The following is a 14,218-nucleotide window of genomic DNA, read 5'->3' on the forward strand; positions in this document are numbered from 1 at the left end:
AATACAAAGAGAATAACACATTAAGAACACGCTTGGGCCAATGCCATCCAACTTATGGTCCGTTTAATTCGTTAATTCGAGTTGAGATGTAACTTTATATGAGAGTTTTTTACTGTAGCAAAAAAGTTAGATATGACTGTTTATGAGAGATTTTTACTGTAACAAAACTCGAATTCTAAACTCGAATCGGTGAAATGAACAGGGTGCTAAAATACAAATAAACCCATGCAATTTTTTCAAGAAAAAAACAAACTTAAATGCACTAACAAAGCAGTTTTGGGAGGTTTGTAAATTGTCACTTTAGACGGGTTATATATGCAAATAAAAAGCCCCAAAAATTTATGGTTAGCTGGTTTGCTTGTAAAAGAAAAAAAAAAAAAAAAAAGAGGAGAAAAATTGCAGTTTTAGGAGGGTAATTAAAACTAACAGTGAAAATTGAGAAAAAGGTTTACTAATCAGTGATGAATCTACACTCACTCTCATTTATTACCTCTAATACTTATTTTAAGAATCTACTATTTACTAATCAGTGATGAAGTCATAAATTTTTATGAAGGGGACTAATATCTACAACAAAAATTTAAAAGGACATAAAGTTGTATTTCCAATTTTTCAAAGGGGCTTTGTATAATTTTCTAAAGCTATACTTATATGTACGTAGGTAAAAAAATGAAAAGTTGACTCAAACCCCCTAACATGCATTGGCTACATATCTGTTATTAACTATCTAAAATAACCATACCTTTTTTATCTAAAAAATGAAAAGTTTATGAAATCTGCTATATACTACAAAATCTGAAGGGGGAAAAAAAAAAACTAGAAACAAACTGCAAATAAATTCAAAAAAGAAGGTTCTCATCCTTTACCAACAAAAAAAAAAAAAAAGGAGAAATAAAAAATCAAAATTGCGTAAAGCATTATGATAATGAAATATATTTAAGTTGCGTTAAAAAAAAAAATGTTCATATAATAACGAAAATAAAAAGGGGCACCCAACAATCCCATGCTCCTCATACCACCATAACAGCGTACTCCTTCACCAAAGCCGTTGACGAAGGACGACCCGTTGACATCATGAGATTTCAACGGACGGTCGTGATCGGTAATTTAGTATACATCACTCGTCTGACGAGGGTCTTCCAATTTCTCAATAATTAGTCACTTAATTAATTCTCTCTTCTCTCTCTCTCCCCTCATTTCACACTAAAACGCTCAGACAAAAACACTTTCTCTCTCTAAAAATTCGTTCTTTCTCTCTCTCTCTCTCTCTCTCTCTCTCTCTCTCTATCCCTTTCCTTTCTCTGCCTTTTCAGCTTCGCATCACCATAGCAGACGCGTCCTTCGAGCTTTTTCTCCAGGCGTCGTCGTTTTGGGCTGCGCAGACACTCCACAAACACTGTAGGTAATTGCTTTTTTATTTTATCTTTTTTTTTTTTTTTTTTTTTTTTTGGCTTCAGTGCTTTCTTCTGAGCTCAACTGAAGTCGCCGAATTGTGTAATTTTTTGGGATTTTTTTTTTTTGTGGATTAAGTTTATTGGCCTCTTAGGGTTTTGAGCTTCTTCAGTGTTGCTCGCTGTGGTTTTTGTATGGGAATTTTCATCATTGCGAGTCGCAGAACATGTCCGGTTTCAGCTTAAGCTTGTGATCATTTCTGGCTTTTTAGTACATTTTTGGTGGGGCAAATTTGATTTCTTTAATTCATATTGTGCGTTTTTATTCCTTTTGATTCTACGTTATTGATTTTGTTGAAATGAGTGCTTGAATTACGTAGATCTGTGCTGGGAAAAGTTGGTTCCGGGTTCTTGAGCTTTGAGTGTGATTAGTTGCAACAGTGGAAAAAGCGATTTGGTAATTTTAATGGATCTGCTTTAATGGCATTACGGGTATGTTAAAGTACCGTGAAGTAGTGGCAACTATTTTGCTTTTTTTTTTTTTTTTAATATATATGGGAAATGAGATTGACCTGGATTTATTGGAAATGGAAGTGAAGCTGAAGTATTCCCTTGAAAAGAGACGTAAGAATGTGAAAATGGAAGCAAATGCAGTCTGGGTGTGGTTTGTTAGTGGGTCGGGTTTCATTGATTTACCGTTTATGTTGGTGAACTTTGTGAAAAATTAACGGGTCTTTGTTTCCAGTGTGATAAGTCAACTTTCAGGTTGTCATTATGTTACTTGCATTCAAGTTATGAATTTTTAGGCTTCATAAATATTTTTGGTAAACAGCGTTTGCTCCTTTAATATAAAGCTTAGTATGTGTCAACTAATATATGTAAAGCTTTGTTTTTATTGTGTTTGTTCTGATTAAGAACTAATGTGAGAATCTTCTAATCTGATTACGAACTAATGTGAGAATCTTCTAATCTGATTACGAACTAATGTAAGAATCTTCTAATCTGTATCCAGGTTCTTAATGTGCCCTAAGCTGTTGGACAAAAGTACTTGTGTAGTATACGAGTTGCACGTCTGATCATTGATTTGGTGTAAGTGTGATAACTTTTTTTTCAGAATTAAGAGAGAGGATATTCTTTTTCTTTCTTAAAAATTAAAAAAAAATAAAAAAAAATTGAATTGACTTGTAACATAAGAATGCCTTCTTGGTGGGGTAAGTCCTCATCTAAAGAAGCAAAAAAGAAAGGGAACAAGGAGAGTTTTATTGATACAATACATAGAAAATTTAAGAGTGGATCTGAAGATAAGAGCAACCCAAGATCAGGAGGTTCTAGAAGACGTTCTGATGATTCTGTCTCAGAAAGGGGATCTCTATCTAGGTTTCCATCCAGATCTCCGTCACCTTCTACACAAGTATCAAGATGTCAAAGTTTTGCAGAAAGGCCTCTTGCCCAACCACTTCCCCTTCCTAGGGCACAACCTCCTAGTATTGGACGTACTGACTCTAGCATTAGTACACCATCAAAACCGGAACTCGACAGGCGGTCAAAGCCATTGTTGGTTTGTCCTGTTCCAAAACCTTGCTATGGACTGAACAGGGCAGATCCTACTGATGTTGAGGGAGATATAGCCACTGCTTCTATTTCTAGTGATAGCTCCCTTGACAGTGAGGACCCATCTGAGTCACGTCTTCTAAGTCCTCTTGCATCTGACTATGAAAATGGGAATAGAACTGCCATGAACAGCCCTACCAGGTAATGTTTGTAAATATCATTGAGAACAATTGTGTTTTTTTCTTTGATGGTTGATAAAATGTCTAACTAATTTTACATTTATCTGGGTGAAGTGTAATGCACAAGGATTCATCCCCCACTTTCAACCAAAAGAACTCAAAGGACACGTTGAAGCCATCACATCTTCTTTTTAGTAATCAGATTTTGTCTACATCTCCTAAAAGGCAACCCTCAGGCATGCCTATGCAAAATTTGCAGATTCCTTCCCATGGTGCTTTTTGTAGTGCTCCAGATAGCTCAATGTCAAGTCCTTCTAGGAGTCCAATGAGAGCATTTGGTGCTGAGCAATTTCTGAATTCTGGTTTTTGGGCGGGAAAGCCATATCCAGATATAGCCTCCGCACATTGCTCCAGTCCAGGTTCAGGTCATAATTCTGGGCATAATTCAGTAGGAGGTGATCTGTCAGGACAACTATTTTGGCAGCACAACAGATGTAGCCCCGAGTGCTCTCCAATACCTAGCCCCAGAATGATCAGCCCTGGTCCCAGCTCCAGGATACATAGTGGGGCTGTGACCCCTCTGCATCCGCGAGCTGGAGGAGCAGCAGCAGAGTCACCTACAAGCAGGCCTGATGATGGGAAGCAACAAAGCCATCGATTGCCCCTTCCACCAATAACAGTTGCAAATACTAGTCTATTTTCTCCTACATACTCTGCCTCAACTACTCCGTCGGTTCCACGTAGCCCGGGTAGGGCAGAAAATCTAACAAGCCCTGGTTCACATTGGAAAAAAGGACGGCTTCTTGGAAGTGGCACCTTTGGTCATGTATATCTCGGCTTCAACAGGTTTGTTGTTTGAGGGCTTTTCGCTGTTGCGTGTGTGATACTAACTATTTTCCTTGCAATTTAGCACTTTAATGTAAGCACATTGCAGGATATAGAAATGACTTTTTGTTTTTTAGCATATTGCATTGCATTTTCATTTGGTTCCCGTTCATGTTGAACCATATAACTTAGTGTCTTTTAATTTGGAGAGTTGATGATTTCCACCCTTTACATTTTATATAGGCTTGTTCTTTTTTATTTTTTTATTTTCCATCCGTTAGTTACAATGCACAAACTCTTTCCTGATTTGGTTTGGTTTTGGACTTCAGTGGAAGTGGTGAAATGTGTGCAATGAAGGAGGTAACTCTATTTTCGGATGATGCAAAATCAAGAGAGAGTGCACAGCAGTTGGGACAAGTATGTTTCTTTATGGTGTATTGTTGGAAATTTGTTGGTTCCTAGAACTAGATTATGTTCTTTACTGATCTTGTTATTTTTCAAGTTTAAGGAGATTTTACAGTTATCAATTCTATTTTGCAGGAAATTGCTTTGTTAAGTCGCTTGCAACATCCAAATATAGTGCAGTATTATGGATATGGGATAGTAAGTTCCATAAACCTGTTGGCTTAACGTCCATTATAGTTTCTTGCACAAGCTTCGGTTTTTCATATAAATACCGTTCCAGACTTCTTGAGACCTTTATGAATTTTTTGTGCTTAAGTCAGTTAATGGTATTTAAGTGCTTTGAAAGTAGTAACTTCTAACCAAATTGATCGTTAGTAGCAAAAAAAAAAAAAAGCCTAATTGATTTTTTTTTTTAAAAAAAAAAAAAATAAGGGATCATACTTGTTGGTATGTGCCTATGTGGTTGCTTGAAGTTATTTTATTCCAATTTTTTTTTTTCATCAAAGGGATTGTCATTGATGCTTAAGTCTTAACTTCTCTATTCGCTTTGTGGCTTGAACAGGTAGATGACAAATTATATATATACTTGGAATATGTATCGGGTGGATCCATTTATAAATTGCTTCAAGAATATGGCCAGTTGGGTGAACTTGCTATTCGGAGTTATACTCAACAGATTTTATCAGGCCTTGCATATTTACATGCTAAAAACACTGTCCATAGGTAAGTATGGGTACTTAGATGATACTCTAAAAAATTTAACACTTTCATTTACTCTTATCATTCTCTTATTTTGATTGTATGGTGGCTAATGAGCTTAATTTCTTTTCAGGGACATTAAAGGAGCAAATATATTAGTAGATCCTAGTGGCCGTGTGAAATTGGCAGATTTTGGAATGGCAAAGCATGTAAGATCACTAACTGCAGATTCATCACAACTGAAAAAAAAAAAAGAAAAAAAAAAAAGAAAGAACAATTTCCCTGTTTCAGGAATCAAAACAAGATTTATTGACACGCTGAACAAGAAGTCAATAATACAGTGTTAATTAGGGTTGATAGCTTGTCTTAAGCCGAACTAATTTTGTTCGCCATCATTTCAGCTGTGGATTCTTATCTAAAATTTTTAAATAATTTCAGATTACTGGGCAGTCTTGTCCGTTATCATTCAAGGGAAGCCCCTATTGGATGGCACCTGAGGTCAGCATAGTTTCATTTCCCGACTTATTAACCACTTTTGTTTAGGCCATGGCCATGTAGTAACGGTATTCAATAAATTGTTTAGGTTATCAAGAACTCAAATGGCTGTAACCTTGCCGTTGATATATGGAGCCTTGGGTGCACTGTCCTTGAGATGGCTACTACAAAACCTCCGTGGAGCCAGTATGAGGGGGTGAGTAAATTTTGATACAGAGGCTAGAATATTAGAGTTCCCCTCATCTTAACATCTGTCAATTGGAGTTATATCGGTTGTTTGATGTTTAACTTTTCTGTGTTATGTACTTCTTCAAAGGTGGCTGCTATGTTTAAGATTGGAAACAGCAAGGAACTTCCTGCAATTCCTGATCATTTGTCGGCTCAGGGAAGGGACTTTGTGTTACAGTGCTTGCAAAGGAACCCACTGCATCGTCCCACCGCTTCTCAGCTTTTGGAGCATCCCTTTGTTCAAAATGCTGCTCCGCTGGAGAGACCCATTCCAAGTGCCGAGCCTTCAGAAGGACCACCGGCAGCAACAAATGCCATGAGATCTCTGGTATTAGCTTTGTCCTACTTCTATTGGATACTATTTCATGTCCTTCGATTGTTTGGCCTGCCAAAGAAAGCGAGTTAAAATCACCAGTGCAGTCACTTTGTCCGTCAACACATCTGCTGTGTTTTTTATCATAAATTATTACCTCTGGACCTTTATGTGTGGACAATGATATGTGCTTGTCGAAACTTTGTGCTTCTATACCTTCAAGTTAAATCAACTACTGCGAATAATCAACGTGTTTCTGATTGTTGGCTGAATTTACTTCAGGGAATTGGAAATGCAAGAACCTACGCGAGCATAGATTCAGAAGGTGTGGGTAACCATCAGTCTAGAGGCTCAAAAATTGGTGCGGGATCCAGGTATTTCTCTCTCTTACACACATGTTCGCGTGCACGCACAAGTATATGCGCTTTTGTGTGCACTAGTATAAAACTTTTTATTCATCCTCTGCATTCCGTTTAAGAGAAATGAAATACTAGCATCAAAATGAGAGGATTATTTGATTACTAAATTGTTGGGTATTTAGTGGCACCTTGTTTACCCTAATTTCTTTCCACTCATTTAACATTTAAGCTTTAAAAAAAAATTATTTATTTATTTTTTAGGTCCCAAGTAAGATTATTCTCATATATGTTTATTTGACAAATATTTTAACTTTTTCTTTCCGTTGCTGCTTCCCAGTGATGTTCATACGCCAAGAAATATATCATGCCCAGTTTCTCCTATTGGCAGCCCACTTCTACATTGTAGATCACCACAACATATGAGTGGGAGGATGTCTCCGTCTCCAATATCCAGCCCCCATACTGCGTCCGGTGCATCCACACCTCTCACCAGTGGCAGTGGCGCCCTCCCATTCCATCATCCAAAGCAGCCTGGAACCTATATGCATGAAGGTATGGGGACAATCCAGAGGTCTCAAAATAGTTTCTATACAAATGGCAGCACACATTATCATGAGCCAAAGCCCGAACTCTTTCGAGGAATGCCACAAGCCTCTCATGCTTTCCAGGATATTATATCTTCTGAAAATAGCACACTTGGAAATCAGATTGGGCGGCCTGCTTCTGGGGAATTCTATGATGTTCAGTCCGTTCTGGCTGATCGTGTCTCTCAGCAGTTATTGAGAGATCATGTAAAGCTTAATCCATCGCTGGACTTCAATTTGAGCTTGCCAATGCTGGATCGGACTAGTGGTATCTGATTACATGGCTGAGACTCCTGCCGAAGCAGGACTTCCAGGCATGTCTGATGCTTTTGACGCGTTTAAGTTGGTTTTTATACATTCTTGTTGCAGAAAGGTCCTTTCTGTAAGTTAGGAACCAAAATTTGACGATTGAATAAGCTGGAAGTCTGATCGGTAAAAGAGAGCTACTGGGTTCTCGGTCATCAAATTCCAGTGATGAGCAGTATTCCTGACAAGAGGCTTTGTAGTTCACCTGCGCTGAGTAGAAGTTCCGCACAAAGGATAATCCTTCAGCCGTGTAAAGAAATGTACATTTTCATCACACCCGAAAAAGAGAAGGCAAAAAAAGTTTTAGATGACCATTACCATTTGATCCCTCGGATATCCCTTTTTTTTTTTTTTTTTTTTCCGTTTACCTTTTCATCGGAAGGAAAGGGGGCGGCGGCGGGGAAAGCAGCAAAAATTATTGTACAAAAGGTTGGAACTAAATTGGAACTGAGATTTTGTGAAGATGGCGATAAAATTGCCAGGCTTTGTCTGTTAATCCCCTCTTGTATCGGTCGGTTTATATAGCAGTATCAGTCCCAAACTCCTGCAAGCAATGGGCTGTGCTGCTGATACCGTTGTACTTAATTTATACCTGCATCAAATGGGAGAAATCTAATTCTTCTTGTATCTCTCTCTCTCTCTCTCTCTCTCTCTCTCTCTCTACATATATAGATATATATATCACTTTTCTCTGCGTTGGTCTTCATCCTTTGGCGTCAGTTTCTTATAGACAAAAGCTGGTGAAAAGAATGTTATAGGAATGTAGATACAGAAATCTTATCCATGTCATATCTCTTTCTTCTTTTGCGATTAACTCTGGTTTGGTGCCACCTATGCTACAAGTTTCGCATAATAGATCCTATGTTTGAGCTTATAGATATCATATATATGATATGACATGGTATGCATGAACATTTTTTGTTTTTATGTGCAATAAACGAGGGGCATACCTAGGAATCTTCTTGGCAATCAAAAAAGAGGAAGAAGTGATTCAAAAATGATATTAAATTATGGGGGAAAAGAAAAAATCTCATTTCTTAATTCTTATTCTTGTAGCCTGTAGGTGTCTTTTTCCCTAGAGCCCAACTGCTCATGTCATGAAGATGCTGCCAATACCAACCATGTGGGACACCATCACTAAAATAAATTTTTTTCCTTTAAAAAACAGAAGTTTTTAGGTGGAATTATACACTAATGATGTCTGTTTCTAAGCATCATATTATATCAAAACTACATCTAAAAAAAAGTATATAAATTTGACGATAATGGTTTAAAACTGTGATGCACTTTTACAATGAGGGTACAAAACTTTACCCAAACAACAAGCGCTTGAAGGATGACGTGTAAAAACGACAATGAGGTACAAAACAGCAAATTGTTCAAAGAACGACAATAGAATATGAAAACGGCTGTAAAAGACAATAACAAACGAGATTACTACATCGAAACGACAACATAGCATTCAAACGACAAGACACTGAAAAGGACACCGGGCCAAACGACAAACAATTTTTGGAAAAACAGCATAGTCGCATACCTTAAAAACTCAAATGATAACGTCTCAGAAGTCAGAACACGGCACTATCTGACTTAAACGATGATAGTTGAGAAGAACGACGACATCTCTTTACAAACAACAACATACTGGAAAAACGCCAATATGCATGTAATCACAATAAGGTTACAACTTACAAACGAGTATGTCAAACGAACAGCACTAACAAAGACAAACGACAGTACATTCAAAAGCAAAACTGGTTTTATATCACAGTAACCAAGAAAAACGACAATCTATAATGTACTTAACAATTAGTTCAAGAACATGTCGAAAGAATGACAACTTATAACCTAAATAAAAAAATACCGAAAATGAAAGAAGAAATAAAAAGAAAATAAACGCATCCCTATTGAAACAAAATTAATTATTGTCATCACATATAAATGGCAGCGATTGAAAGTACGTTAGATGTTTTATGAAACATGATTTGTAAGAGTGTAAATATTCCGTACATTCTACAGTTACTTTAGCCAACTATAACACGCAAAAAAAAAAAACAAAAAAACCGACAACAACACCAACATCATAGGCCACAATATTCTCTAAACTTATATTACACTTAGAGACGAAACAAGTTTTTAACTCAAAGAAGATAAATATATCACAAACAACAGCAATTTATACCAAAAAGAAAGACTTGATATCAAAAGAATTATACAGTTAAGTTCTATGAATCATTTTGTTCTTGAACTCGGTTGGCCCGTTTGATTCATAAAAATAAATTTAACAAAAAAATAGAGAATTTACCCTTTAGAGTGCATGAGTATGGACCTTTACCCCTTACTCTTGATAAATACCCTTTAGTTAGTGTAATTATTTGACTAAAAAAGTTATGAATCAAGAGCAAAGGGTAAAAATCTTGACCCATGCACTTTCAGAGGGTATTTGTCAATATTACCCTAGATTTAAACAGAAAAGTTTGAACATAAATTTAATTTTTGTGAGAGAAAATATTTTAACAAAAAGGTTTGAATAACAGTTCGAACCTATGAAACAAATGGGTGAGGTATACATTGAAAATTCTAAAATCCAACTACTTTTGCTTGGTTAAGCTCAAGCTAAAATCCCAGTGCTTCTTGGCCAATTCCGCGTCCTTAGCCAGAGAGCTTGGATTGGCTTTGTTACTGTCCACAAAATACTCGCCGGTTACTCCTTGAAGCTGTGGATGCAATGCCACATAGCACTGTGTTGCTGCTCCCTAAAATTGTTCCCAAAAATGCAGAACAGAACAACCAATATTTAAGACAGTTTTGTTTGGATTCGCAAGTAAACACTCGTTAGATCGATCATGACCGTGACTTGTAAATTAAGTAGCGCAACAAGTGCGTTGTCATTTTTCAATTGGTAGAAAAACTTGCTAGAAAATATTCGTGGAAATTTGTATTCATTTGCCACCTCAATTAATAAGTGAGGTATTTATTTCCAAATAGTAAAATTTATTTACCTGCTGAGGCGTTTTGACCATGTATTGAAGCACATATTTTCCAAGCACTCTCACAACATCTGCATCAACCGGGAAACAATGTACCAAAAGATGTTATACTTCAGTTTTCACGAACCACACATTTTCCAAGTATTGTCACGATCTAGTTGGGATGTACGAAGTTAGTCCGATGCTAGTTGCACTCTCTTTCTCATTTAAAAAAAAAAAAAAAAAAAAAAAACAGAGAGAGAGATAGAGAAGAGAGAGAGAGAGAGAGAGAGAAGTTCTTGTGGGTAGAGCTTAAAGTCAGTCCAACAAGAAATTCAAGTGGTTCAAATATGGGAACATGTAATAGAACAATATGTAAATTAGAGCTTGTAGATATACCAAAGAAGAAACCAGAGCTGCGAAGAATATTTGTAGCAACTGCTCCAGGATGAACTGAATTTGAAGTTATATTCACTTCTTCTGACTGTTGAAAGGTAAAATAGGAGATAAATATAAAATAAAAAAAATACATCAAATTTTGCCTCATATTATGACATGAAAATTGTAACAAAGGAAAGAATGTAACTAGAGATGATCCACTTCATAATTAATGTAAATACCAAGTTATTGGTGACCATTTGTTGTAGATAACTAGATATTCTACCTTCAAAATCCTTGAAAGCTCGTTGGAATGCAATATGTTGGCAAGCTTTGATTGTCCATAAGCTTGCATAATCTTGTAGCTGTACAACCAACTAAAAGGTCATTTCAAGGATGCCAAAGAAGTTTTATGGCATGAAACTAATAACATCCTATAAACTCTGAAGATATGAATTGACATATGACTGGGTCTCTTTTGCGACATGTAAAGACTTAGAAGTATGAAATGTTAAAGTAGTACCTTGACTTGTCGTTTATCTTGTCGAAAGCAATCCCTTCGGAACATGTAAACCGATGAGCCTCTGATGACACATTCACAATCCTTCCCTCTCTACTGCTTTTTCTTGATGTCTTTTTCATGGTGTCCAACAAAAGGTTTGTCAAAAGAAAATGACCTACAAAAGGGTAGTGATATTACCGCCAGGATTCCCTTTTTACTTGGAGATCACCAGGGTCAATTCTCAATCAAAATAAGCTTGCTAAGAAGAGAGAAACTGAGAAATTAGAGGTTAAAATTAATTATGTAAATAGTATGTTGGAATTTCTCTAATGATTCCCCTATTCCAATTTGTCCAAGATTAACGTACCTAAATGATTGGTTGCAAAATGCATTTCAATGTTATCTTCAGAAAGTGCAAATGGAGCTCCCATTATCCCTGCATTGTTACTTCTCACAAGGAGAGAGAAGAGAATTTCACCTTGATTAGCTGATTAAAAATTTAAGCATTGAATTAAAAACTATAGGTCCAAGGTGATATGATTCACTAAAGCAGCTCAAAATTCAAGTTCTTACATGAGGATATTCAAAGGAAGACCAGATGAGTTATAATCCGACGCGAATTTTCGCACTGATGCCAATGAACTGAGATCTAATTCCATGACATCAATTTTTGCAGTTGGGATTTTCTTAGTTATTTCTTCTTTCACATTCTTTCCAGCGTTCAAATTCCTTACTGCCATAATGGTATTAACACCACACAGCGCAAGAACTCGTGTTGTCTCCGCGCCAATACCACTCGATGCTCCTACAAATCAAGATTAACGAGAGAAATGAAGTCTCACCTAATTTACTTGGAATAGCTTGGCTCACCTATTGAGCCAATAAGTCCAGGGAGTAATGTGTCAAGAAAAGAAGTTCGGGGAATGAAAGTGGCACAATACTGACAGTTTAGGGACTAACAATGCTAATTATCTTTCTTGTGGTTGTTAAACAGTACGCATGCATCTGTGTAAAATATAGCCTATTAACTAAGGAAGAAAGGAAAACAAAAAACCAAAGGACCTTCTAAAAAGGATGTAATGATAATAAACAGAATAATATTGTCCTCAGAAAAAAAGTCGTCTCACCCTATAGTGGATAACATATATACAGACCATTTGGACCATTAAATTTAAGCCAACAGAAAAAACGAGTTATATCATCAAAATAAGTAATCATTAAACTTCAGAAGAAGAAAAAATGCATCTTGAACGTCAATAATTTCTGGTCTTCACCATGTCTTTTAATCAAAATTCTATGTCATCAAATCACCAAACGGAACTTGACAAAATAACAAGAGTATGTATATATAGAAGCAGTCAACAAAAAAGGTCAAAAACTCATTAATTAAATTTTTTTTTTTAAAACTTACTTTCCCTCTTTCTGATTAACCAAACAGAAAGGAACATGAGCAAAAAAAGAGGAACTCAAAAAAAAAAAAAACAAAACCTGTAACAATGGCAGTGAGACCAGTTCCATCAATTCCTTGAGTAACTTCCTCTGCTGTGGAACGAGCAGAGAACCCAGATGGGCCTTTCCATCCAAAAATCCACATCCTCTACAGATTGTGCTTGTTTGCTCGAACGCCTCAGACAATTCTAACAAACTCCAAACTTTGAGGACTTCACAACTTCAGAGTCAATACCCAACCGCCAACTTTTGGACTCATCACTTACTGCAGATGACCAACTCTCTTTCATACATGTATTAAATATATATGTGTCTGTGTGTGTGTGTATATAGTGCAGACCAACTTTTGCTTCCTCAGACAGCAGGTAAAAATCTTTCTTTTCTTCTGGAAGCATAAATAGAACTTTTAAGACTGATTGTGTGTTGTAAATGACCAATCTGATGATGGCTGCTCAGGTGTGAAAGAGCCATGGTCCATTTATTTAGCTGACCAGGGCATGCGTAATTGCTGGAGATTTCTGCGTGGCTCAGATATATGGGGGTGGGCCCAGTTCCCACTCCCCTTCATTGTTGAGTCCTTTATTCAAATGTCAAAGGATGTAGACGATTGTTATATTATTGTTTTTTTTTTTTTTTTTGTTCTTTTTCAATCATTGGTTCATCATGTCTTTCCCTTCGTCTATAGCGTTGTTGTAGTAGTGGCAAATATAAGGGAGGACGAGCTATAAAAAATGAATAATTTATTGTTTATTCAATTAATGTTATCTTATGATTTTTGAAAGTAGATTTCTCAAATCTTTTCACGGTGAGGCTTAGTTTGATATTGCTTTTTCTTTCTAAAATTAACTTCTTTGTAGCAGAAGCTAATTTTAGTGTTTGGTAAATCTCCTCAAAAGTGCTTTTTGAATAATTTTTCAAGAATCTATGATCAAAATCAGAAACAGCCTAAAAACAACTTTAACTTTTAGATTGTGCGGGAATCAACATAGTACAATTAATGAAACTTTCATAATACCCATAATACCCCTAATAAAATTTAAAATTTACAATCTTCTCAATCTAAAATTCAAACTCGTAATATAATATAATATTACAACAAATAATATCATAATTATATTAATAACTCTAATATTATTATTTTATCATATAATATGATTTTATAATAATATTATAATTATTTTAATAATATGATATTATAATTATAATATAATAATCAAAAATAGTTATAATCACATGGTTCTAATCCATGAATTAAACGTCTCCTAAGTGATGAGAATCCAATGTCAAGCATCCCTATTTTCTTCAAAGGATTTACTAATTAGACTTAATGAGCAAAATAATTAGCCATTAGCATACAAAAGAGAATTCATTTATCTTTTTCTTTTTTTTCTTTTTTTTTTTTTGCCTTATTGCTACTGACTAATTAGAAAAATTAGCTAATTAAACATCCCATATTGATGTTTTAATAAGTTTAAAGGAGACACTTGCACTATTATATTATCTTATAAAATAATATAATATAATATAGTTGTTGTTTTTAATTATATTATAACTGACTATTATTATTTTTTATGTAATATTATAA

The 14,218-nt window shown here is 35.6% G+C and overlaps 2 protein-coding genes across 3 annotated transcripts; one reads left to right on the forward strand and one right to left on the reverse strand.

Moving 5' to 3' along the window:
• The first annotated feature begins 1,201 nt into the window (after nucleotides 1-1,201).
• On the forward strand, nucleotides 1,202-8,032 carry LOC21407007 (mitogen-activated protein kinase kinase kinase YODA). Of its 2 annotated transcripts, none has more exons than XM_010090786.2 (12): nucleotides 1,202-1,402; nucleotides 2,404-3,143; nucleotides 3,236-3,967; nucleotides 4,276-4,363; nucleotides 4,487-4,549; nucleotides 4,914-5,074; nucleotides 5,184-5,259; nucleotides 5,489-5,548; nucleotides 5,634-5,741; nucleotides 5,862-6,101; nucleotides 6,369-6,460; nucleotides 6,783-8,032. In XM_010090786.2, the coding sequence occupies exons 2-12, from the start codon at nucleotides 2,587-2,589 to the stop codon at nucleotides 7,303-7,305; spliced, it is 2,700 nt and encodes an 899-aa protein (XP_010089088.1). In that variant the 5' UTR covers nucleotides 1,202-1,402; nucleotides 2,404-2,586; the 3' UTR covers nucleotides 7,306-8,032. The 2 variants fall into 2 exon arrangements, with proteins under 2 accessions (XP_010089088.1, XP_024031309.1); XM_024175541.1 differs by having other exon boundaries at nucleotides 1,202-1,398.
• Nucleotides 8,033-9,798: 1,766 nt separating this feature from the next.
• On the reverse strand, nucleotides 9,799-13,133 carry LOC21407008 (short-chain dehydrogenase TIC 32, chloroplastic). Its single transcript, XM_010090787.2, has 8 exons — nucleotides 12,673-13,133; nucleotides 11,758-11,989; nucleotides 11,552-11,631; nucleotides 11,206-11,359; nucleotides 10,969-11,047; nucleotides 10,704-10,788; nucleotides 10,338-10,396; nucleotides 9,799-10,091 (listed from the first exon to the last, which is right to left on the reverse strand). The coding sequence occupies exons 1-8, from the start codon at nucleotides 12,776-12,778 to the stop codon at nucleotides 9,927-9,929; spliced, it is 960 nt and encodes a 319-aa protein (XP_010089089.1). The 5' UTR covers nucleotides 12,779-13,133; the 3' UTR covers nucleotides 9,799-9,926.
• Nucleotides 13,134-14,218: the final 1,085 nt, after the last annotated feature.

Source organism: Morus notabilis, unplaced genomic scaffold (genome assembly GCF_000414095.1).
Source record: "Morus notabilis unplaced genomic scaffold, ASM41409v2 Scaffold297, whole genome shotgun sequence".
In the NCBI taxonomy this organism is placed as follows: domain Eukaryota; kingdom Viridiplantae; phylum Streptophyta; class Magnoliopsida; order Rosales; family Moraceae; genus Morus; species Morus notabilis.